General features: G+C 40.3%; 2 protein-coding genes across 5 annotated transcripts in view; one reads left to right on the forward strand and one right to left on the reverse strand.

Annotated features, from left to right (window-relative positions):
- The window catches only part of CCDC186 (coiled-coil domain containing 186), a 39,900-nt gene extending 19,146 nt beyond the window's left edge, over positions 1 to 20,754 (reverse strand). For 2 of the 4 annotated variants that reach the window (XM_052798547.1, XM_052798544.1), the window contains exons 1-3: positions 20,623 to 20,754; positions 4,763 to 5,456; positions 2,197 to 2,323 (exon numbers count right to left, since the gene is read on the reverse strand). In XM_052798547.1, the coding sequence (XP_052654507.1) occupies positions 2,197 to 2,323; positions 4,763 to 5,442 (807 nt within the window). In that variant the 5' untranslated portion in view covers positions 5,443 to 5,456; positions 20,623 to 20,754. Of the gene's footprint in view, positions 1 to 2,196; positions 2,324 to 4,762; positions 5,457 to 19,730; positions 19,858 to 20,622 lie in introns of all 4 variants that reach the window. The other 2 variants (XM_052798545.1, XM_052798546.1) reach the window with 2 other exon arrangements.
- Positions 20,755 to 20,860: 106 nt separating this feature from the next.
- TDRD1 (tudor domain containing 1) overlaps positions 20,861 to 25,259 on the forward strand; it is a 33,915-nt gene continuing 29,516 nt past the window's right edge. Inside the window, exon 1 of the mRNA XM_052800024.1 lies at positions 20,861 to 21,347. The gene's annotated coding sequence lies outside the window, so the exon portion shown is untranslated. The remainder of the gene's footprint in view (positions 21,348 to 25,259) is intronic.

Genomic DNA, 25,259 nt, shown 5'->3' on the forward strand with positions numbered 1-25,259 from the left:
TCAAACCAAGTAAACATGAGGCATAGAAATTTACTACACAAAAAATTAGATTGACAGCAAATGCTGAGATGCCAGAGCAGAACTGGCTGCTATCTGAAGTTGCTTTACCTTCCACCCTTTTGTTGCTATCCCTGTGCCATATCCTCCACCATGCCAGCAAAGCAATCATGCATCCATACAGAACTGGACTAGGAATTAATTCATTGAAAAATAACACAGCAAATAAAGAGGACCTTAGTCATTATCCTGGCACTTTTTTTAGCCACCTAGTGAATGAAGTCAGAGACCTGATCCAGCTGAAGAGTAATTACCAATGTTCAACTGGAACACTTCCCAGTGCACGTTCACTTCACAGCCATGCAAGTCCAGTACAAGAAGCAGCAGCACTAGTGCAAGAGCAAGTGGTGGCTACATAAGCTGTAATGCTGCCCAAAGGTTGTTCAAATTGTGCCTTAATGACCATCCTCTTGTTCCAGGGGAAAGCCAATTCACCAAGGTTAGGGTTTTTTGGTTTGGTTTGGGGGGGCATGGGTGGGGTATAAAAAAGTACACAAGGTCTCAGGGTCATTATCTTACATCTTTGCGCAATTCCAAACTGCTACATAAAAGGCAAGAACAACCTAAAATGCTTCTGTTACCACAAACGAATTGATCATACCCTGTTCAGCTTTGCAAATGAATCATTGCTCATAAGCAAAAAAAGTTTTACACATACAAGCATGCACATACAGTTTGCTTACAGTTGTGACTGCAGCCAAGCTTTCATTTACTTGAAAGCTACCAGAAAACACTAATTCAGAAATCGTAACAATAAAACACTCGCATCACAAATGAAAAAGCTCAAGTGTTTCACTGCAGTGTATCTTACAACTCCAGGTGCTATCCAACTACAATATAAAAGTATAACACTGAAAACCAGTATTTTCTAAAATCACTTGCAAGCGTGTAATCACAGATTCTACTTATCTGACCAGAAACCGAAACAAACTCCTTCACAAATATTTGTTTTCAGAATGGGATAAAGCAACTGCTGCATGATATAGTTTCACGAAATCATACAGTGCTATCATGGAAATACAGACAAGAAAGAACAAGTAAGCTGCTCATACCAATTTATTCAGGCATATGCAATTCCAATTTGTAGCTCAAAAATAAGACTTTTCAATTCCATTTTCAATCACATCATGGATTTTCAAAGATTCTTTGAAATTAACCAAAGACAGACTAAGCTTCTACATATGTGAATACCTTCCTCTGGAACACTACAAGCCTGACACACTGCTTTGAGAACAGATTTCTGTGTGATGCAGACATTAACAAAGAAAATGGACAACGAGGGTAGTATCACCAGTACTTTGACAAACAGAAATTAGTTTTTTAAATGCTATCTCTTGCCAGATTTCTAAGCTGTAATCTGTAATGAGTTTATAAAGCTGACCAACCGGTGGAACATGAGCAGATAACTTTGTAACAGACAAGCAGTGACACCTGATGCGATACCTTTTCTTCCCACACTAAAACCAGCCTACACCAATGCACATTCTTATGCTCCTCTTTGGCCTGTCATGGTTCTAACAATTCACTGAGGAAATGCCTGTATATAGTAACCAATAATATCAAAATAATGTGCAAGACCACAGTTAATATGCTCCACACTCTATACACATTCCACATTTTGTTAATATGTAACAACTGTAACTACACCCCCATCCACTTCTGTTAGCAGACACAGCAGTTAACAGACGATAAAGATGACAAATTAAAAAGATCTCCTTTATGACTGTGTAAGAGAAATAAATCATCCTATCAGGATAAAAGACTGAATATGTCATTTTTTGTAAAAAGGTCTAAGAGGCCTTCAACACGCACTGTCTCCAGCAGGAAGCCAAAGTACACAAAACCCACCTACCAGGGCAACCCACGAAACAGGAACTCTCTTGACTTGTTCCAGATACAGAACACTTAAGTGATGTGAATCTAGAAAGTCAGTTTATCCAAAGACACTAAATGCTTTTAGCCAATCAATATTTCTTGGAATGGAAGAGCAGATGTATCTTCTTAAAAAGCTTAGGATAATAAACACAGGTATTCCTTCCTTCTCCTTTATGCTACCAAGGATGTCTTGTTAAACGGTGGCGATAGTGACATCGTATACAGGTGAGATACTAACCAGCATTTCTGTTTTGTTATCTGTACCTGTTTAATAATGTTGATGTGCTGCTTTTCTGTTTCTGTTCGTTTTTTCAATTCATCTTTTAAATTGTCCTTTTCTGAGCAAATTTCCAAAATCAGTTCCTGATGTTTTTTATTTTCTTTAATCAATCTGTAAAAACAAAAAGAAATTAAAAACAAGGTACATTAGTACTGGGTTTTTTTGTTTGTTTTTAATTTTGAGATATATGGGTTCTGCTCTTTGATCTGCAAATTTTGGGGGGAGTTACAGCCAGAAACACTAATGAAATCCACAAAAGCCTTACAAAAACAAAACAGAATTATGTTGTACATGTGAAACTTAACTCCAAACCAGCAAGCAGCATCTTTCTTGTGAGGAAATTGCTTGTTTCCAGCACTTTGGGGTTGTTACGGCCCATGGTGACATGAGACACTTGGTACCTCTATGCAATGACAGAACTGTAAATGTTAATAATTTTAAGGTACTTGTAAGACAGTAACTTCCAGTCAGACAGCTCTGCCAGTCAAATGTCTGAAAACACAGATACTGTATTCATTTCATGGATTGCTCAGAGTAGCCCTTGAAGTTCACAACCTGGTAAGAAATGGAACCCTGATTTTTTAAGTCCTAAGTAGGTATGTAACTACAATAGCGTCCATGCTTATACTCCTTATAAGGTTCAATTTTTTAGCAATAGTTTGCTCCTTTGCAGCTCAGCTGTTTGCAGCCTGAGTTGAAGCTGACATGTATTTAGTTTGACCTCCTAGCACAGCAGCAGAAGCTAGTTACACATAAAACTCAGAAGTTACACTGTCAGAATTGGTGAATAAACAAGAGTCTCAAATGTATTTAAATGTTTGAAGATACAGTTAGATGGTGGATATTTTAGGCCACTAATTGCATGAATTTATGGGAGGCATGCATTTACCTGAACAAGATATTTAAATATCCCTTTACACATACACTTTCATCTTTAGCTCCTTTCCTTTGAAAAAAACCCTCTCTAAACAAACTAGTCTCCTAAATTACAAGGAATTCAAGACCATCAGTGAAAGAGAGCTTAGCACTTCTGGTTTTCAATCCATTAATGAATATTCCAGGATTACAAATTCTTCATTCACACAATTGCTGCTCACCTATATATCTTAGATCTGATCACAGGAGACAACTGGGCTATTTCCAGAGCCATGTTACAAGAAATTCTGCTGATCGTAAACTAAGGGACAAAATCAACCCAACCCAGAAAGCCCTTTGGAGCAAACATAACATGTTCCACAGCAGTTTTACACTTGAGGTGAGTCCCCGAGAATCAAAAGGGTGCAGCTGGGATAGCAGCTGGCAAAAAAAAGATACCAAAGACATACTTATATAAAAAAACTTCCTGTATGTATACATAATATATACATATATCTATTTATATAAACATTTGTCTCTTAAAAAGTAATTGGTCCATAGCCAAAACCAGTGACTTGCCTTTTAGTTTACCGTAAACAAGTAAAACACAAATATCTTGTTAACTTATGATCTCCTGGAATGACAACCATCTACACACCCACCACTTCAGATTCCCACTCCTCCTCCGTAATTAATGAATGTCTTAACTATGCATTCCCAAGCTTTCCTGTCATCAACTGACTTTTCTCACATTTATGATTTCTGTCAAAGGTTAACTGGTGAGATGCAAGAGAATACTTTCCCTCCTCTCCTTTTTGGGCATCTCTTCTCCCTCTGCCTGGTTTCCCTCCCTTTGATGTCCTCCCATACCATGGTATCAGAGTGCCTTATATGAAGAGTAGGACACTCATTTCCAGCTCTGCAAGCAGGAATAAATTTGAAGTCAGAGGCTACGTTTTGTTAGCAAAAAACATTTCTAAAGGGGTAACAGAATATGAAATGCCAAGTAGGGAATCAAGAAATCAAGCAATGAACTGGCTTTTGATGAATATAAATATTCTTCATGTAGCATACTGCCTGGCAGAACCATTAAGCCCAGTTTATCGTAGCAAAGTTTAGAAGCCATGCATTTCAAATGCCCTCCTATAAAATGTGGTAAGACAGTAGTTTATCTATATATGACACTTCCAACTCAAAGAATAGCTCTCAACTGATTAACAACTTTGCTGGATTATGACAGGAGACTGAATACTACTTGAAAAAGAAACAAGCAATTTCAAATTCATAAATAAAATGCACATTGCAGGAGTTAGTAATTACAAAGACTCATTTCTCCAAAGACATATATGGACCGAATGAATCCTGGACTATTTTTATATCACCATTACTTTTACAGCATTTAAGTAATTCTAGACATTGGCAGGCTATTCAACTGAACAGTTAGCTATTCAGTTGCTGCCAAATTCCACAAGAATCAAGAGATCCAAGGACACATTTTTATTTAGAAGTACATACCACAAGTAAAAATAATTCCTCAGTTAAAGAACATAATTTAAAAAGCTCATTAACTGTCCTTATAACAACTCACGAGAGACTACTTGTTTATACCAAAATGTTGTATGCAGTTGTACACAACACACAACCAAATTGTTCAGTACACACCTCCAATTGTGATGAGCATACTCAAATACTCACTTTTTTATAGTTTGTTCTTGCTCCAGGTATTTATCTTGCACACATTTTTCAAACATAGCCAAGGCATGTTCACCCTTCCGCACACCATTTGGGAATTTTCGTTCCTTTGAAAAATCTGTAGATAAGAGTTCAGACTCTATTTCCTTTAGCAAATCCTCCTGTGAGGAAGTCTGATGTATTGTGGAAATAAGCTTCTTTGTGCAGTCTGTGTCGTAAGGGCTTTCTGAATAGATTTTATCACTTGATTTTTTCACAAAGTCAGACTCCTCCCTTAGGTCCTGTAATATTTCCATTAATGACTGTTCTGTCTGATTAGTTTTTGGATCTTGTTGTTCAAATTCTTCACTAGATAAATGTTCTGGTTTTGTGGAGCCTTCTACTTTTCTTTCAGAGCAGGTATTGGCACAGCAGTCTGCCCCTCCACATGGCTGCTCCTGTCTTTCTGCCAGGTCCCCATTGCCGCTTACACCAATAGCTGTTGAATCCTGGTCTGAGGGCAACAACCTTGATTCCCTTTCCAAGACACCAGCATCATCTCCAGTATAACTGATGCTTGAGCAGTCCTTCATTCCAGATGTTTTATCAGACTTCTTATTATCTGGGAACCTGGAAGAGGCATCATCTGACAGATTGACTGGCTCCACCATGCTTTGCATTTCTGGGAAATATCCCTCCATCATTTTCCTTTGGAACTCTAGAAGTAGAATTCACATTACACAACATATTATATACAAAATCAAAATGAAAAGAGACAGAGAGGGGAAGAAAGGCTACTGGACATTAAAATTCAAAGGGCAAAAATATTTAGATATGTAAGTGTCTAAAGTTGTTGATCTTCCAGCCTGACTTTAAGTAAATGCTTCAATACAAGTTTTTCTAAAAGAAGGTGAGAAATCAAGGATGGCAAACAGGAAGTAGTGGGATAGTAAATGCCAAGACAATAAAAAAAAAGCAGAGCTTTTTAGAATTAATGATTCTATCATTTAAATCCACAAAAATTCCAAGTAGTCACCTCTGAAAAACACTTCAGACATAAAATAAAAACAACAACAACAACAAAGAATCTAGAGCCTTACAGCTTTCATTTTCCTATACATGATTTGAAAGCAACATCTTGACTTACTAATTTTTACAACATAGGGTGACTCCCTTATCCAGCCAGAATATTCAACTTCCTTACCATCATGTCCTCATTCACCACCCATACAGCAAAATGTATCTGTACCCAGCAACCTAAAGGAAGGGGCTGGGGGAGGATGGGGGTGAGAGTCTCTTTTCCCATCTGCTTTCAAGCAGCCAAAATCCCTTGCTGTAAGAGCACAGATGGTCTGCAGCACATTTGTGCTCTCAAAAAGTAGCTTGCAGAGCAAACATTTGAGGAGTCGAAAAGCTATGTAGAAAGTGTTCTACTAGAAGGACACCATATTGAGATCCAAAGAGCCAGAACACTTATGGAAGAGCCTGAGTATAATGCTGTATCTTCTTTTGCAGGAATCCCAGGTGATCAGGTGTCTGGAAAGACTGCTGGCATTTTTAGCAAGCACAAGAAGCCCTTATATCATTTCCGTTAGCAGGAAATCATTACAGCAGTCATAAATTTTAGATGCAACCCTATCCCCTGATACTGGATAAATTAGACTATTTAAAAACAAGGGAATTTTTTCATTTATAAATTCCACTCTGCTATTCCAACAATTATATCAAAGGAAGCAGTAACACTTCCATCTTGCAACATCAAGCTTGTTTTCATACTTGCTTTCTCATTTGTTTAGCAGTCTCTTACACAGTCACAACAGACCAAGTCATTCAGCTACACGCTGCAGGCCCTGCACTTTGACTCTGAAAGAAAACCCTTTGTGCTGCTTGGCTCCGCTCCTCCAGAGTCCTGCCTTATTAACCAACACTTAGTACTGAGGCTTACATTGTTAAAACAGAGGGATACATGAATCCCATTAGGTCTGTGACTAATTGTTACCACTATCACCTTTCACTATTAGGTCTAAAAAACAGATAAGGAAAAAAAGCAGCAGCCTCAGCCCAGCTGTTTCTACCAGGAAATACCATTAAACAACCAACCTACCACTAGTACCTGAAACCAACAGTTGGGCTACAACTGCCAGTTAATCAACAAGAGGAAGGCATAAGGAAAACTGAGCATAAGGCTGAAAGTATGAAAGGAAACATATCACGACTAGACAACAGTCACAAATCATCAAATGTCATCAAATGACAATTACACATGTTTAAGTAACAAGCAACCACTTTTTCTTTTTGGTTTCAAAGCAAAAAAACTCAATGCTACAGCCCCTAAACCAGTACAAATCAATAGGAACCAGAAAGCAAGTGGTAAGGAAAGCTACAAATGAAAAGAGAGATGGTGAACGTATGAATTTATATACAATGTGAAACATTTACAATGACTCCCCTTTTTACAAACAGATCTCCTCTGATACTAATAAAATCCCTGACTCTCCCTTCCTTCAAAGGATTTATGCTTAGGTCAACACTAGAGCCAACAAATCCATCTTGGTTTGTGCAGCCAAAACAATTGCTCTTTTGGTACCTATCCACTTTTTGATAACTTCTGCTAGTAATGAAAGTTCACAATGTACTACTGTTATTCTAAAATAAAACAAACAAAAGAAAGAACCCCTACTGACAATCTCAATCTGCAAGCAAAGAGAATGACCATAACTGCACGAAAACCCATTCAGTTTGATAGTAGCAGAACACACTAGTAGTACCTACTTCATTAAAAAGCTGTTAAAAAAGACAGTGTTTTGAGACTGGTGCATCTAACGCAGTCACTAACCATAAGATAATTTGCAAATGATTCAGTTAAAAGGCAAGAGAAATTCACCTTTTAGTATCTGTTCCCTCTTGTTACAGGTAGTTTATAATCCACACACTCAGCTGTAGAAAGAGACTGTATTGGTATAAAGCTGAGGTACAATTTTTTTCTATAGCGGTTACTCTAGTCTAACTTCTTGCTACCACTTTCTCTGGAATGATCAGAGGGGGTTTTGGGCTCATTTTAAGCCTTTTCTAAAGTCCTTTCTAAAGTGTTACAAAACCCCAAAAATGTGCTATTGTTTGATGTATTACTGCCTCAAAGCTGCTCATCACTGCCCAGATGCTACAGTTCACCACTGCCACAAGAAAAGAAGTGGTAAAATCAGATATGTGAACATTCATTTTAGTTAATATACCTAAAATCTCCAGTCCAGTCAGCAAACTGGATGGTATTTCTCTTCATATGAAAGCAACGGGTGAAAAAACACAGCCCAGTTAAGACAGTACATTTGGGAAGGATACTGTTTTCATCTTATTGTGTTACTTTCTTCTGTAAATAATACTGTGAATTGGTATTAGAGAGAAAGATTAATATATGTGGAAGCAGAAACACAATTATTTGCATAACTCGATTAGTCACAGAGCAATAAAATGCCACCAACTCAGTATCCATGATATCTTACACTTAATATCAATCATAAATAAAGCGTAGGTTTTCTATCAAATGCATAGGGAATTTGAATAGTGACTATACAAATCAGTTAAAGCATGAAAAGTAAATTATGATGATACAGTGTTCCCTGCAGACCTACTCTAACTTCCAGTGGTACCCAGAATATAATTTACCACATTAAGAACGTTCACAGCCTTTCCGATTCCAATACACTCGATTTTAGCTCTATCTGCCCAAATCTATCTCAATCTGTTCACAACCCGAGATGATTTTTTTCCCTACTGCCACTGGATAGTACTTGTGTTCTAAATACTAACTTTTAAACAGAAATAAAATGTAATAATTCATCATAGGATCACAATTTATCTTCATGTCAGAAATATCCAAAGAAATCATGTGGAACAACTGTCAATGCAAGTTCATCTTGATATTCAAATGTCTCTTGAATACCCAAAGTTTGTTGTGCCTACCTCAGGCAACTGAATATAGCATATACCTCCTTTATAAAGCCAGAGACAGAAAACTAAAGAAAAGGCTACTGCTTTGTAAGCAAAAGGGTTTGTGTGAAAACACCTTGAAACAATCAACATTGCCAGGACGTGACTGTTTCACATCAAACATACAAATACAGCAAGTCCCAGATAATACTTGGACACCAGGTACACATTTGATAGCAGCTCCATGTCTTTCCAGGTTTTGTATCCGTCTTCTATTATCTTACCCATCCTTGTAACTGACTCTCCCAAAATCAGGGAATTAATAAGGTTATAATATCACTCTCTTACAAAATACTGCACTAGGAAAACAAAATAGCTTAGTGTCTTTTATGATTTCTTCAGAAAGCGTCAAAAGCAATCATAAAAGGCAAATCCTGACTCAAGCAGATCAACCTTGTTAATGCGTCAGACAAGCAAATCATGGTAGATCAGCATACAGCATCTTGAGTGATAGCAAAGTGCCAGGTGAGCACTGGCCGACCTTCTTGCACTGTTTTGATAAAGCTTCTACCTTCAACGAATTGCTCTGCTCCTTCCTCAGGGTTGAACAGTATGGCAAAAGTGTCTTGCTCCTCAGTCCCTTCCATGTGATGTTTGTCTTACCCTCACAGTGTATGTCCCTTCTGCTGCCTATGCCACAGGAGAATGCAATCACTACCAAGTCAACTTAAAAATGCCCAGGGTAGGAACTTCTCAAAGTACCATTTTGAGATTAGCCCAGCCCAAGCTTGCCTGCCTGCATACCTTGAATAACAAGCCATCTTGTGAAACTGCCACACATTTAGTGTGGCACGTGAAAAGCTTTCTGTCACTGACTTGTAACACTTTTTGCTGCTGTGACAGGACTCTTAGCACTCGCACGACTGGTTTGACCAGTCCTCCTCCTCCTCTGTTTTACAGCTCACAATTAATTTGACACTCTAACACACCTTCCCTGCATTCCTGCCCCTATTGTAAAGCTAAGGAGACAGCCATCTGTGTTTCCCCACAATGCAGTAATACAAAGCAAAGCAAGTGGAAACGCATCAATTCAAAACCTGGTGATGTGGGTAGCAGAGAATGAGCAACAGGAACACAGCTCAGCCAAGCTTCCTTTACAGCAATAATGGGCCCACAGGCCCAGTTTGCACAAGCAAACAAAACACCTCTCTGCATATATACATCAGAATATAGACAAGTTTTACCCTTCAAAAACAAAACTTTGCCTTTTTTTTTTTTTTTTAAACAGACACTTTTTCTCATCATAGATGCATTCTTCAGAGAAGCAAGGAGCATGCATAGCTGTTCCTCATCATCCCATGGTACTCATAAAAATTTTAAATCTGCATCAGCACATATTATGTCCGTTTTAAATATTACATTAGTACTTGGAGAAGGAGTTAAACTGCAGCCACAGGACAGACAACATTAAAGGCTAGTACAGGCAAGGGTTACAACCATTTCTCACACTACTATAACTGAGATGTGCTTATCTGCTAAATTGCTGATAGCACAACTGACTGGAATCAAAAGCAGAGACCAGAGCCTGCTGATACAATAAGTGGACAGCACACCAACTTTTTAAGGCAGAAATGTCTCACAGGTAAGTAAGGGAAAGCAAACACTCAGGAAATAGTATCTTTTTTATTCACTTACTTTGTTACACAACAGAAACATCCTCTATTAACTGCTAATCAAATGACAAAAATAAGAACAAATATGACAATCATTCATTTAAGCTCTTCAGTGAAGTATCTGATACAACATAAGTATTGAGTATCTAGGGAGAACATCAAAAACCTTGATACGTGGTCCTGTAACATGCCAAAAAAAAGAAGAAAATGTTTCTTCTAGCTACCTTCAATAGCAGTCATCCTAAGTGTTTGTTCAGCCCTTGCCCCATTCATAGATACGAAGTTACAAACATACAAAACATCTTGAAGAATCACTGCATATAAAAAAGGTAAAACTTGCAGGTGAATAAAATGTACAAGCTGCTAGGATTTATCTGGGTACTTCCATTTACATTCTATTGTCCGCAAGTAATCTATCTTAAGGTTTAAAATTACTTAAAAATTAAGTCAAATAGTGTTTAATACTTAGCTATTTTAACAGTATAGACCTGCTCTGCAAACTACCAGAATCTAGGACAAAGGTTCTTGCTCTACTAAATCAATCTGCTAAGTGGATAAGTCAAGTAACTTTTTCTTATGTAAGATTTGGTCTCACTCTTGCAAGCTGAGTATGTACTATGCTGCATCATGTCAGTTGGATTTCTGGAATAAAAAACTCTAATAATGGTACTACATCATTGCTATGAGAATTATGGCAATTAGGTACTTGTTTATAATATAATTTTTACAGTGAAATGAAAACAGAATTTCCAGAAGAGCCATTGATATCATGTTTGAATGCTAATTTGACTGTTTATTAATCCAAGATTTATTAAACTACATAAAATAACTGTATAAGAAAGTATGTGATCAAACATTAATATTCAGTTCCTGCACTAATACCATAGCAATTACCTGGAGAAATAAAAAGCCAATTAACAGCTAGAAGATACATGCCACTAATTTTAAAAGCTCCTTCAATTCAAATTCTGATTTTAATACAACTATACATTCTGATAAATTAGGTTATGAGAATTAATTTTCACATGCGGTAACAAAGTAATTTTAATTATTCTTGGTTTAGCATCACTCTTCCAAGTATACTGTTAGACATGACATCAAATGCACAGATGTCAGAACACAAGCCAGGAACGGATAGCTTCTACAGGTACAACTCTAGAAACAGATTACAAGTAAAATATATTTCAAGCAATACCTACACTGAATCACCACACTAACTCCTTTATTCAACTTCACTGGAAGAACACTGTCTGAAAATTTAAGAACCCTGTACTTTTCTGCAGTAGCAGACAGCTAAGGCCTATCATTTTAACATCAAAATTTAAGCTCTTTCTCCCTCCCTCTCTCTTCTTTTCTTTCCCCTCTTTCTGCCCATTACCCACTACAAAGTGAATGAAAATGCTGCAATAAAGATGGAAGACGGGGGGGGGGGGAATATCAAAGTTGTTCCTTTCCATACATGCTTTAAGAGTAAATTCTCACTTCAGAGTCCATTCACTGGCATGGAGAAAAGCAGTTTCTCTAACAGTCAATACTCCTCCTTCCTCTGCTGAAAAGTACATACACTTTTAGTTTTTAAGGAGGCTGTTGACACCCTCATCCTTTGGCTGTCCGTCAGGTTACCCACTATACCAGTTGAAAATCTTACCCCCAATTCCAGTACTGCTAATTCCCAGCCACTAGAAGGTAATTCATGATGAAAGCAATTCCCTATATGCTTCCTACTGTCTGCACAGATCTAATTAGGAACACATCCTTTCCCAGCTATAGCCTGCTATTCTGTTATTACAGGCATGCACTGAGAACCTGGTACATTTTAATTCAGTATTATGCCATTTCAAACTGCCTGTCTTTTCAATCTTCTTATGGAGCACAAACATGATTCTTTTAAATCCCTGACTACAAAGGACTTTCCTAAGCAGATGCACTATTAATGCTAGCATTTAATTTCATAAAATAGCTTGACCCAAGCTATCAACGCTCATGTAAATAGTCAAGGAGGAAATGACTTTGTTTCACCCATTTCAAAATACATGCGAGATGACATCTAAACACACTAAATGACAACTATAGGAAGCTTTTTCTGAGGTGTAGCTGCCTAGAAGAATTCACTAACAAGGGAAAAGAAAGTGTGTGCCTTGCCACCTAGTAACTATCACAATGGGGCTCTTTTACAATAAACAGATTAAAGAATGACAGAAGTGTGTGCCTGGGTTTGTTCTGTAAGCAAAGAGACTGACTGTCAAGGTCCTGAGAAATAAAAATCACTGCTATAAGAGAAAAAATATATTTAAGCTACAAAGCTTAAACATACTGCAGAGAATGGGGCAAAAAAGGCAAGGGGGGACTAATGCTTCACAGGTATGTGCATATACAAAAACTTGTTCAAACCAGGGTGGATTTTGAAAGAAAGTGAAGAGCATTGAGGTAAGTGACTCTGAGGCACAAAACCTTCTGAAAGGGGAGCAGTAACAAGACGTTAATACAGTAAATGCAGTTCACTGGACACCAGGCATATTCATGCATTACATAATATAATGGCCAGTAGCAGTCAATTGTGTCAGTTCCTTTCAACAGGAATGGGTTTTGCATCGTCTTTGGGTAGATGTTCTTCACTCATAGCTGTGCTCCTTAAGTGAGACCTTGTAGCAGAGTCACTGATGAAGAGGGAATCACCTACTCTCCAAACAAGTATTCATGCAATCCACAAAATAGTGAAAACACAGTTCTCACATCATCAGCTAAGACCATGCATGGTCTTCTCCTCCAGATATGTAAAAAGCATCCAGACAGGTTTTATAGGACATGAAACAAGCTCATTTTTAAATAGAGGTACTATTTAAATTTAGAAAGCCATCCTCTTTCCCTTTCCACTTCATATCTGTCACAGCACAGTACTCAAATTTCCTTTAAGTAATAGACCAAAGTCTCAAAATGACCCAAAGCTGTAATACAGATATGATGCATTCCAGAGAGTAGGTGGGGGACAAGGAAAGGAGTGATGAAGCATTCCATGGCTCATGGGCAGATGACCCCAACAGTCAGCAGGGACCCAAGTACCATGACCAGGCCAGGCAAGCAGCTAAGTGACAAAAGAATCTGGTGACACCAACACAAGCAGCCCAAGTTCCTGGAACTCCCTACCACTCTTATTTGGATGTCACCCAGCACTCATATAGTTGCATTGCCACTGCAGTCTGTGCTCTAAACTTGCTAAGGAAACACTGCATACCTCTAAGGAAAGTCCACATGTTTACACGAAAAAACCTAACTAGAAAAGAAGCCCCTTGAAATTGCTTCAGAGCAATTCTCTTTACATTGTAATTTGAGATCCGTACTTCCTGATTCTTTCTCAAACTGCACTGGATCAATAACTCACAAAATTGCTGCTGTTACTCTTTATTTTGCTTTTCAAGATGACATCTTCTCAAGATAAGCTCCACTGGAAATTCATCATAATCTAAGTAAACACCCTTAAGCAATAGTCTCCTCAAATGCTCTGTAGTACTCACTAACCTTCCATATTGGTTCTGGTTTCTGAACTCACAGCAAACTAAAGTAAATTAAACTTCATTTATCTCCTTTACTATGCAATTCAGGTTTAGCGTGCAGCTTGCCTGTCAGTTACTGGGAGAAGTGGCACTGCTTGCCTTTTGGCCGGCTTCTCATGAAGATAGCTAGAAAAGGGGTTTACTCTTAACACCCTCAACCTGCCCAGTGAAAGCAAATCACTACTTCTTTTTCCTAGTCCTAGACTAGAAGACTTGGGCAGCACTACATAACTCAAATAACCGGCTGTCTATTTCAGGTGCTGTGTTACTGTTCTCTGTACCAGATTCCAACTTATCTTACAAACACCTCTGCTCCTCAGTGTCCTCCTTTCCAATTCAACCAAAAGAATGCTCATTTGATCTATTTTTTTTACACAGATTTTTTTTTTTGCTAGCAGATCCCAATGTTGTGGGAGCAAGTGAGGAAAGAATAGCTTCATTCTGATACTGGAGGTGCCAGATGCAGACACGTACAAATCATTCCAGTTTTGGCAAAGCTGGATTTAGGAAAGCGGATGTACAGCTTGTCTACATATTTAGAAAGTTGTGGGTTTTATCTCTGTATATAACCCAGGTGATAGATGAACAAAAAAATCTATACCTCAGTTAAACCAGTTAAAAATGTAATGCTTTCATGATGACTGCCCTGTTTGTTCACCTGCAATTCTCCAGACAACAAAGTGAGCACTGAGGCACCTGAAACTAGCTGGTCTAAACAGATACCAGAAACTGTTTCCCCTACTTTCATTACTCTAGCTATCAAACATCAAGAGGTCTGTTCATTGATATGCATTATAGCTGAAGATATAAATACTATCAACTAAGTTGTGCAATCTTTCAAAGCTGATCCAATAACAAAAATAATAATTAAAAAATCAAGACACACACACACACACAAAAAGGCTACTAAAAAAATTCAAACGAACAGCTAAATCTAGAATTGGGGAGTCTGGAAGACAGACTTCTTTTAAAAGTGAGAAGCATTACCCCCATGGAATTATAGCTGCCGAAGAAAACATTGAATTTTTTTCTGTATCACCCAATAGTAAATTAAAATGCAGTCTTGTGAATTTCCAAGAGGAAGTTACATGCATTTTCCAGTTACTTTGAAGATTCACACTTACACCTCAAGTCACATTGTAATACGCTCTCCCATTACTCCAGCCCTCCAACTACAAATTAAAGCTCTCAGCAACACGCCCAGACACACCTATGGACATACACTGCTCTCCCAGACTCAACTACAAATGAAACTTCCATTACATGTCTTACACTGTTCCATGTCTTGACCTGTAAAAGCACTGAGCACTAGAAGCTCCCCTTCTTTAGCAAATACACAACTTGGACATGAGCTGAAACTTCAGCTCTTTTTGCTAGGACAGAAACTAACATTTACTTCGCATGCAACTGAGGACTGACTTTTAATTCAGAAATACTGAGCAATATGTTTCAAAATGTGCCTTTTTTCTGACATGATTATCAAAAATTCATATAAAGGAAGATCAGCAGTGTCCTATATCTATCCTGACATGGCAGGTTCACACTCATCCCTTGGAAATTGTGATTCAACAATAATTGTGATTTTAAAAAGGAGTAATATGACACGATAGTATACATGCAAATGCATAATCAACTTAAACAACTCTGCCTCCTATTCACTCATATGTTAAGCACATGTAATATTAAATTCCAATCCACAGACTGATTTTTACAAGTCGTTCATTACACTCAAGCAGAATCCCAACTCAGAAGCACCTCTCTTCACGTAAGCAGCTACTAAAGCTCGTGAAGCAAAGACAAATACATAAGTTTAACAAAATCACATTTATCATTTATACTTCAATAATGTGTTGGCTCTTTCCCCAATCATTGCAGTATAGACTAAAGGCTCTGGCAAAGAGATTTTTTTATACTGCCTTATGTTTCAACTCATGCATCTATGAAATGAAATGCCATATGATCGAAGTTTCAACAGTCAAAAGGCTTTTCTTGATGCAAGTTCTGATGTTCATCAGAATACTCCCCCAAGAGAAGCAAAAACTGCACATCAGCACCTTTTGAACAGTTCAGTTACAAACCCACTTCCCTCTTGCAGGTTCCTGGGCAACAAAAAAGAGTACAAGTGATTTAGCCAGTCTTCAAATGCAAATTCAAGTGTTAACATGAGATGCAATATAATCCAGTCTAACACTGGAGATGGACTTTATTTCAAAGAGTTAATTAGGATTTACTGGCTGAAGAATACTGAAGAGAATTATAACGATTTTTAGAGTTTTCATGACAAGTCCCACATGTATGAAGCAACCAGTAAAGACTTGGAGTTACATGCAAAAAAGCTTCACAAATGCCATAGCATTTATTAGGAAGACCATAATTTATTTGTCTGAACAGTTTGTTCCACAACGGACTACTCCTCTTCTTTAAATATCATGCTACAAAATATTCTATTAGAAACATAATCTTAGATGAATCATAATAAAATAATAAGTACTTTCTATTACCTTTAAACACATTATCCTAAGACAGATACATTAAAGTAACCATTAACAACGGGACAACTGTTAAAAATCACAGGAACTGCCACTTCATTTCAATTCAGGTTTAATTTCCAACCTATTACACTCAGGTAAGATATGAAGCTGCAGGACAGCTTACATGCTCTCACATGTACAATGACAGTCCAACAAGACTGCTGAAGAAAAAACTGATTTTGGGGCATGACTTTTTTTTCTTCTTATAGTTGTGTTGTTCATTGTAAAACCCAAGATGCATCGCTTCAAGAACTTCTCACGTCTTTACTAGACAATAATCATTATTTGAGCAAACTAAAATGCTTTTCCAAGTCAGTGCCAACCTGCCATTGCACCAGAACTCTTGCTAAAAAATTTACATGACAATAAGACTAAAAATAAAATGGAAGAGAAATTTTACAGTTTGTGTTAGCAGTTAGCTGTAGCGTAGTCCTAATAATACTTTCACCTAAACTAATCTGGACAGACTGAACACACCTTTCTACTTCACTTGTTGCGTAAGGTTTTATGTTTCTTTTTCTAAAGCAAAATATCCTCGAATTGTGTCTACTGCTCACCACATTGACTAGCAAAAGAAAATTTCCTGTTGTTTCCAATTAATACCCAACTTATGAAAGATATCATGCAAAATACAGATAAGAACTCCATCACAAATGGCTTTCCTAGACTAAGCATTATGCCACCAGATAACACTGCAAAATAGGGAAACTTAAATCCTAGAGATAATTCTATTTTCAACCGAAGTTTATAAAGAAATGAGGATTCAGCTAAAGAAGTTCTGTTCTACATGAAAAGATATAAAAAGCAGCTCTACTGTATACCAGCTGTGTAGAGGGACAAATCAAAGGTTTCAACTAAATAAAAAGGGACTGAGATAGAAAGGTCCAGAAAACCAGGTATTTTACATAATCTACATAATATACATGAGATGTATAAACGTGAAGCCAGAAGGACTGTTTGAAATGTGTTTGGTTACATCTCCACACATAGAGGTAATCAGAGCAGCAAGCCACCTAAGTTTAGAAGTGATGAAACGATAAAAGAGATGAACTGGAATGAAAAGCATCACAACATCTAAGAAAAAGTCAGAAAAAGAACAGCTTAAGAAGAGATTAAGTTGATCACCACTGCCTGTATTCCATACAAAACAGAGAGGGTGGCCATGAAGTCTCATACACTGATGGCCTTCCTGTATTTACAGATCACACATACAGGAAACAAAAGAAACACACTTTAGTCCCACCTATACTAGCTCTCCCAATATTAATTCACTTTTGCCCAAGACCAAATACAAGATACTGCTCTAATTTAGAGAAAAGATTATTGGGGTATCACCTAGTACTGCCGAGAAGGAAGATGGAACATAACATGGTCCCATCTACACAGAAAAGCTAGAGGACTGCAATACAGATAGGACAACTGTGACTCACAGTACAAGTGGTAAAACTGGCCGTGTACCGGGACACAGAGTCCTCCAGCCCAGGCGTAACTTGACACAGCTCCCTGATTCAGCTCACACAAAGACCTGCTTTGATGCACGTGCTTGAAGGGAGGGGAGTGGAATGGTGCATATACACAGTGGGTACTCTCAGGATTTCCTTGCTTTTAACAGTTTAATACTTATATCAATTATTTTTCTCTTTTTTAATCTGACTTTATATAAACACAGATTACATACAGTGTCAAGGTGCAAAGCTCAGCATTACTATCAATTCTTTTAACGAGTCAAGTACATTAGAAGACAAGGTTTACTCAAACTTTATTGTTGCTTTTGTTTGTTTATGTCACGAGTTAGATAGCTGAACAATATTGTATGAATTCCTTCAAGGCACCACTAGGTTTTCTACCAATCTCATGTAAGCAGTTAATATTATGGTGATATTAACTCCACATACAGAGTCAAGTAACAGCACAACTCCAAAATGAAGTTCATCAGTTAAGGTTTAACAAGAGGGACTGGATTTGTTCCCACCACAACACAAGTCATGGGGTACACCTTGAAAGTGTTATTTTTTGTCATACTATTCCCAAGGTTCAAAGCTCATGTCTTGGGGAAAACAATATACTAGCAAGAGCATCCTTTTACTGTGAACTTCAAATGAGACTTGGATACTTAAGGGTTTATGCACAGACTTGTAATCTCCTGCTAGTAGCGTGTCTTCAGCACAGAACAACTCTTACTCTTCTAAGTAAAGAAAACCAGTCTCACCTACACCACTCAGCAACCGACAAAATACCACAAACAGCACTACTGTAACCTTTCAGAATTTTAGCATCAAACCTTCAACTCTGCTCTTCTTCTCTCTTCTGACACTGATTTGTTTCTGATGAGATTTTTCCCACCCTCCCCCCCCTCAATGTGAGGCAGCAGGGTCTTGGTCTACAACTCGGAGATAATATTGGAAAGCATTACAGGTAATTCTTGGTTTTGGCAACAGGAAAGTAAGTTCAGAACAAGCCAACTCAGAACTAAGTACAGGATATTGCCAACTACTGGAGCCCACATGTTAACAAAAGTTGCAGGCTACTGATTTAACATATTTGTCCTGCCTGGTAACACTACTGCACCCAGAAAAGCATTTGCTTTTTTCCATAGCTCTTTAAAAAGCCAGCTTCAGGAAATTCAATATTAGCCTTGGTAGTGATAAGCAACATCCCTGCTAATTAGGGCCAAAGAAACCATTCTTGGTATTTGGTCCTTCAGTCCTTTTCTCAACACTTTGAAATAGTGACCCTCACAATATTAACAAAAATCTGTCAACAACCCCAGATCAAGTCTTATAGAACGACAGAAAATATTGTTTCAAAGCCAAGGCAAGAAAGGATGACTGAAGAATTTCAGAAAAAGAAGAGGACTCGAAGACAATACAGAACAAGTTTACTTTTTTTCATAAAATGGATGACATTTCAAACTGACAGTCTCTTGAAACATCTTCAGACTTTCAGTTTCTCATACTTCTAGAGCTTAACCACCTCCTCCTAAAGTCAATGGCAACATAAGCATTCATGCCAAAGAGTAATCAGAGTGATTACACTTCCTAGTCGATATAAAAATGCAGCTGCAGCTCATGCTGTTTCAACAATTTTCTTATACAACAGAACATACGGGGACACTGGTCACATGTGGTTTTTTTAGTGTATTCTGCTTGCAACATTTTAACTTCTGAAAAACAGTTTTACAAGATAAAGTAAATCAACAATAAAGCCAGACTACCGTACTTCTAATCTTACATACAGATTTCAATTCCACAAGAGATCTTCTCCTGGTCTGCACAGAGTCTCACTGGAAGTATACACGTATCAGACTCACCTGTGCAGACTATTTTCCAGGACAAGAGCCAAAATCCGCAAGCCTACATCATAATCATCTCGCTGAAGTTGCAGTAAAGCTTCCTGCTTTCAAACCTAGAAGGGCAAGCAGCTTTTGCAAATACCACCTGCAAAAACAAGGACACATACTCTACCGCAACACTGTGGCCGGCTCTAAAAAATAACCTTCATACTGGTGTAACAGTTGCTGGGTTTTGTTATCTAATTATTTAACCATAAAGTGAAATCAACACACGACCAACGAAACAGGACAACCTAATTAATAACGTGGAGAAGAAACCTGGCAAGAAACAAAGAGACTACGAGCCAGCACAGAAGACAAAGCTGCCCGCTCGGGAGGTCCTGACTTAGAAGACACTGCTAAGGCAGGACTTCACACCCCCCCCCCCGCCCCGGACCTCATGCCACTTCGCCCCTCTCCTCCCTGCGGAACCTGAGCCTCACCCACAGACCTGCCGCGACCGCTGCCAGCCAAGTGCCCCCACCTGCACACGCAGATCCTCTCGCAGCGGCCCCCGCCGCGTCAGGGCACCCGGGGGAAGCCTCCCTCCGCCCCCGCGGCCCCTGCGAGGCCGGGGCGGCCACGGCGTCGTGTCCCCCCCGCCCGGGGTTTTATCTCCCGCTGACTCCGGCACGCCGCGGGAGGCGGCCGAAACGGCTCACCGGCACCGCCGAGCCCGCCGGGGAGCGCCGAGCCGTCCCGCCTCGGCCGCGGGTGCCCCCGCGCCGCCCCCTCGGGGACCCCGGCAGCGCCTGCGGGGCCGCGCAGGGCTGAGGGGCGCCGGCAGCAAGCAAGCACCCACGCTCCCGCCCTGCCTGCCTGCCTGCCTGCCTGCCTGCCTGCCCGCCCGCCCTCCGGCGCGGCCCCTCACCCGCTCGCTAAGAGGCCGGCAGGGCAGGCGGCAGCTCCCCCATGGCGGCGGCACGCCCCGCCGGCCGCCACCGTCCCGGCGAGCTGACACATCAACAAAGATGGCGGCGGCGGGCGGTGCTCCAGCCCGGGAGCGGAGGGGCGGGGCGGGGCCAGCCCGGCGGCCTGCCCGCAGTGGGCGGGGCCGGGGGGGGAGCCCGGCGGGGGCAGCGTCCTCCCCCCGGCTCGGCCCGGGCGGGCTGCGGCCCCCGCGGGGCGGGAGTGCCGCCGGCCGGCTCCTGCAGCGTTGCCGTTCTGAAGGGGCGATGGGGCGAACGGCCGCTCCCGTCAGCGACCTGGACGAGCAGGCTTCTTCTCCAGGTCTCACCCTCGCTGCCTCTTCAGAGGAAATCCCCCCCGCGTGTTCGCGGTGAGGGCGGTCCGGCGCTGGAGCCCGGTGGCCCGGAGAGGCTGGAGCGCCTCCGTCCCTGCGGGTGTCCCAGAGCCGTCTGGATCAGCCCGGAGCAGCCCGCGGTGACGGCCGGACCCTTCTGGCCGCCTTTCCCCTCTCCCTTGGACCGCTGCTGCGTTCCCTCGCCCGCTGCCCAGCGCTGACGACAGGCAGGTGGACGGGGACGAAACGGGACCTCAGCTGCAGGTGCTAACAGCTCCGGGAGCTGAAGCTGCTGGGTTCCACACCCCAGACCACTCAGAAAAGCGTCTATCAAGATTACTTCAACCGGGAAGGTGGTGGGGGTTTTTTCTCTTCTTATTTAAAGACACTACCTTTCTGGGCAACGGATCTCGTGTCGGGCATTTTGTGGTGCTACCCAAGACCGCTGCCATATAGGAGGAATCCTTCACCCCAACAGTTTTTAGAGAGATGGTCACAAAGGTACCTCCCTCCCCTTTTTGCAAGATTGGCACGCAAGTAATGACTAATATAGTCTCTTCTTCCCTAAATAAACATCTACTTTTTCCAGAACTAACCCCCACACACGACGTCAAAAGCCTCTGCACCCACATGCCATCTAAGAGTAAATCCAGCGATGGTAATAAACAGAGTCCAGCTTCAGTTAACGCCTGCCGGTACTTCACGCCTTATTCTGACGGGATTAAAAAAAATGTGAAAAATTTGCTGGGCGTCAAAAATCTGGAGTACGTTTCAGTGCTGGGAGCAGCAATTTTTCGGTGGAACACAAAGCTTTTTTGGAATCCAGAGCACTCCATAAATGCCACTTTATTTTATTTATTTCATAAAAAATAAATTGAAACAACTACCTTAGCAAACAAGCTGTTAAGTGAAAACACTTGCATTTACTATAGCAGATCAGCTAGAGTTAGGCACTGGCATCTTTCCTGCAGGAACTTCTTAAACATGACAATAGAAAAGCACGTTAAAATCACTGAATAATTTGGGTTGGAAGGGACCTCAGGAGCGTATCTAGTCCAATCCTCTACTCGTGGCACGGCTAACTTTGATGTTAGATCAGATTGCTCCTTTATTTTGGCTAATTTACTTTTATATATGTATAAAACCATATGCATACCTATATGCTTTATACCTATAAAACCCAGCGATGATTTCTTCGGTTCATACCTTGGATGACTTTGAAAATAGAATGTGTTGCATAACTTTATGTACGAACATTAACTGGAAGCGTTATTTCAAAGCAAGGTGTTTTTCTCCTTATTCTTTCCAGGCATTTGGAATTTCAGAGCCACAAATGCAAATTTTGGGATCCTAGAAAATGTTCCCTTGAAACCTTTTTACAGATCCTTAAAAACAACACTGGAATCTTAGAGAAAATCAATGTACAAACCATTCAGAGCTATCATATCTATAAACCTTTGCATGTTCATTATTTGGGGAAAGATAATACTGCTTCCAATAATTAAACAATATCCTAGCCATCACCTCTAAAGCAGCATAGGGGTCAGATGAAGGCACATGTCTTTAAAAACATTACTTAGGTGAGAGCATAAATGAAAGTAGGTTGTGGAAAGAACTCGTGGCCTCAGCTTTAACCTCCAAATAATACTTTGAAGGCAAAAATCTTGCCCTTGCTTTGCTTATAATATGCTGTGTATTCCATATTGCTAAAAATACATAAAAAATCAGGTGTGGAATAGAGATAAGCAAAAAATTTTCCATTTTCAGAAAGCTGTGCCATGCAACACTCATTTGCTAATTGCCATGCAGCCCAAGTCTAAGCTTTACTTTCAGAAATGCTCCTTTGCCACTCCAGCTCCTGTTCTGCACCTGAGCGGCAAAATTCACCCAGCCTTGCTGCTCTGTAACACAGTCACTTCAGTGCCCAAATACTTCTTATTTCATCTTCTCTTCCAGTTATTTAAAGGCAACTGCAGAGACACCACTGTACTCCGGCCCCAGTCCTTCTAACATTTATGCCTCTGCTTTGCTGTATACTTTTTCTGCAGTCCCACTGACGTTAATAATGTGTGGCTTAGTGGGTCCCACCAGACCTGGCAGAATTTCAGCTGATTTTCACCTTTTATTCTGGACATTTTTTTCAGCAGGACTGAAACCAGGTTAAGAAAATTGAGCCTGGTTAGTGGAGTTCTTCCTTAAAAGCAGGCAAAAAGGATTTTTTTGTACTCAGCTAGACTCCCCATGACTCTAGTCCCAGCACTGATGGTCAGACAGTTCTGATTCTTGTAACACCTGTGCTTAGGCCAAATTTTCATCTAACAGTATTTTTTCTCCAGGAGGCAGCCACAGATACTTAGGGAAGGATAATGACAGGACATTGAGAGTGCCCCTTCCCCAAACTGTCTGCATTCATATTAAATAAGAATGACTGAATTACTGTAACTCTTAGTTAGCCAGCCATAGCTCTCATTTGGCATGTACAAATGCTGAGGAAGACAATTTCTGAGTGAGAGAATTTATCATCTGAAATACAGACAGTCATGCACAACAGACTTCTGCTGCAGACTTAAGCCTGCATTGCAGAGGCAGAAGAAGAATTTGGCCCATATTTTCAAAAGGTTGTAGTTCTGGCTTTTGGCTTGTGCTTGCTTATCTAAGAAGAAGAAAAGCAAGAGTTCATGTAATTGCTCAATTTCCAGCTGATATTTGTTAATTACACATAGCATTTTTATAGCTTTGCCCACTGAAGGGGCTTACAATTCTATGCTTTCTCCTTCAACTAAAAAAGTGTTAGCAATTCCACTTCAAGGGAGAACAACAAGGTGGCTGAAACAGCATATGTGCTGAATACCCCCCACTCCTCTGGGACCACTGTTTTTGGAGGGCCATGGCTAGCATGGCCGAGGAGGAGCTGGGAGCAGAGTCCAGGTTGCCTGACTCCCATCTTCCGCAGTCGTCAGAAGGCTGGTCTGTTATAATGTAATTACAGCAGGCTGATTTGATTCCTGCATTTCACATCATGGCAAGACTACATAAAGAGTTATTACCTTCTTCATTAGGAATCACTCTCATTGTCTAAGTATTTTATTCTAAGCAAGCACGGTTTGCCAGGGGTCTTCAGGGAGCACCATCCACAAAGCCCCAGGCGCCCTGTCTTCCCTCCCTGTGTCAGGTAGGAACAGCATCTCTGCTGAAGCTGCAGTCCCGGTGCTAAGGCCTTGCCACCACGGTCGTGTCTAATCTATGCACGGTAAATCCCAAGTGTGACTGTGATTATGCAAGTCCTCTGACTAAGTTATACCTGGAAAAACCTACTTTCATTGTATGTTGTTTGGACTGTCCTTTGTTCAGCATGTAGCACAGTGGTGTCCCAGCTTGTTCCTGGGCACTTAGAACCTACAAATTAGAGCTAATGATACACCGGTAGAGTTACGACAGAACCTACATGTAGGCAAGCCCAAAGCTCTCGCTAAAAATTGCAGGCGAGCCACATCAACCTCCTGCAGCTCCTGTGATGTTGCTCCTGATCAGCCTCCATGCTAACAACACTCTCCCCAGTTACCTCTGACACTCCTTCACATTTATCTTTTTCCACCACTGCAGCCAGACCTGTTATTTTTTCTTTTTAGAATTAATTTTACTGCTGTCATTTCCTGCCCTTTCTTGTATCCTGAGACATGGGAAGTCCCAAATGACTGACATTTAAAAAACAAAAACAATGAAAACAACATTTGCCCTGACTCAATCATTCTTTGCAACTTCTAAATGCAAGAAAACTTTGTGCCAGTTCACATGCTGATAAAGTCCTGTCTCCAGTGGGATACTTGATTTTCCTTTTCATTGCATCCTGTCAATATACTTCCAGCACAGTCTATAGTGTTAATTAAGTGTATTTCAAAAGACTGTTCAGACTGGCAGCATTGTTTTGATTCGGCAGGCCTGGGGGATTGAAATGGCTAGCCAGCTAAATGTAATAGAAACGTGGATATTTTAAGTCACAGTCTAATTTTTTTCTTTTTTTGAGAGGTTTGAATGACAGAGAAGTATTTCTTAATGCCTCACTAGTATTAGTGCTGCTTAGGCACGAGGATTATTGGGCTAATCTTGGGGACAGAGGAACAAGGTGCAGGGAGGTAATGGAGGCTGTATGATCATAATTGCCCCATCTCCCCACATCATTCTGTGTGCAACTGTGCCTACTCTGATATGCAATGCTGGGCATCTTGGCAGATAGATTTCCTGAAATCCCACCTAATCCTACCTAA

This window comes from Harpia harpyja, chromosome 10, assembly GCF_026419915.1.
Source record: "Harpia harpyja isolate bHarHar1 chromosome 10, bHarHar1 primary haplotype, whole genome shotgun sequence".
NCBI lineage: Eukaryota > Metazoa > Chordata > Aves > Accipitriformes > Accipitridae > Harpia > Harpia harpyja.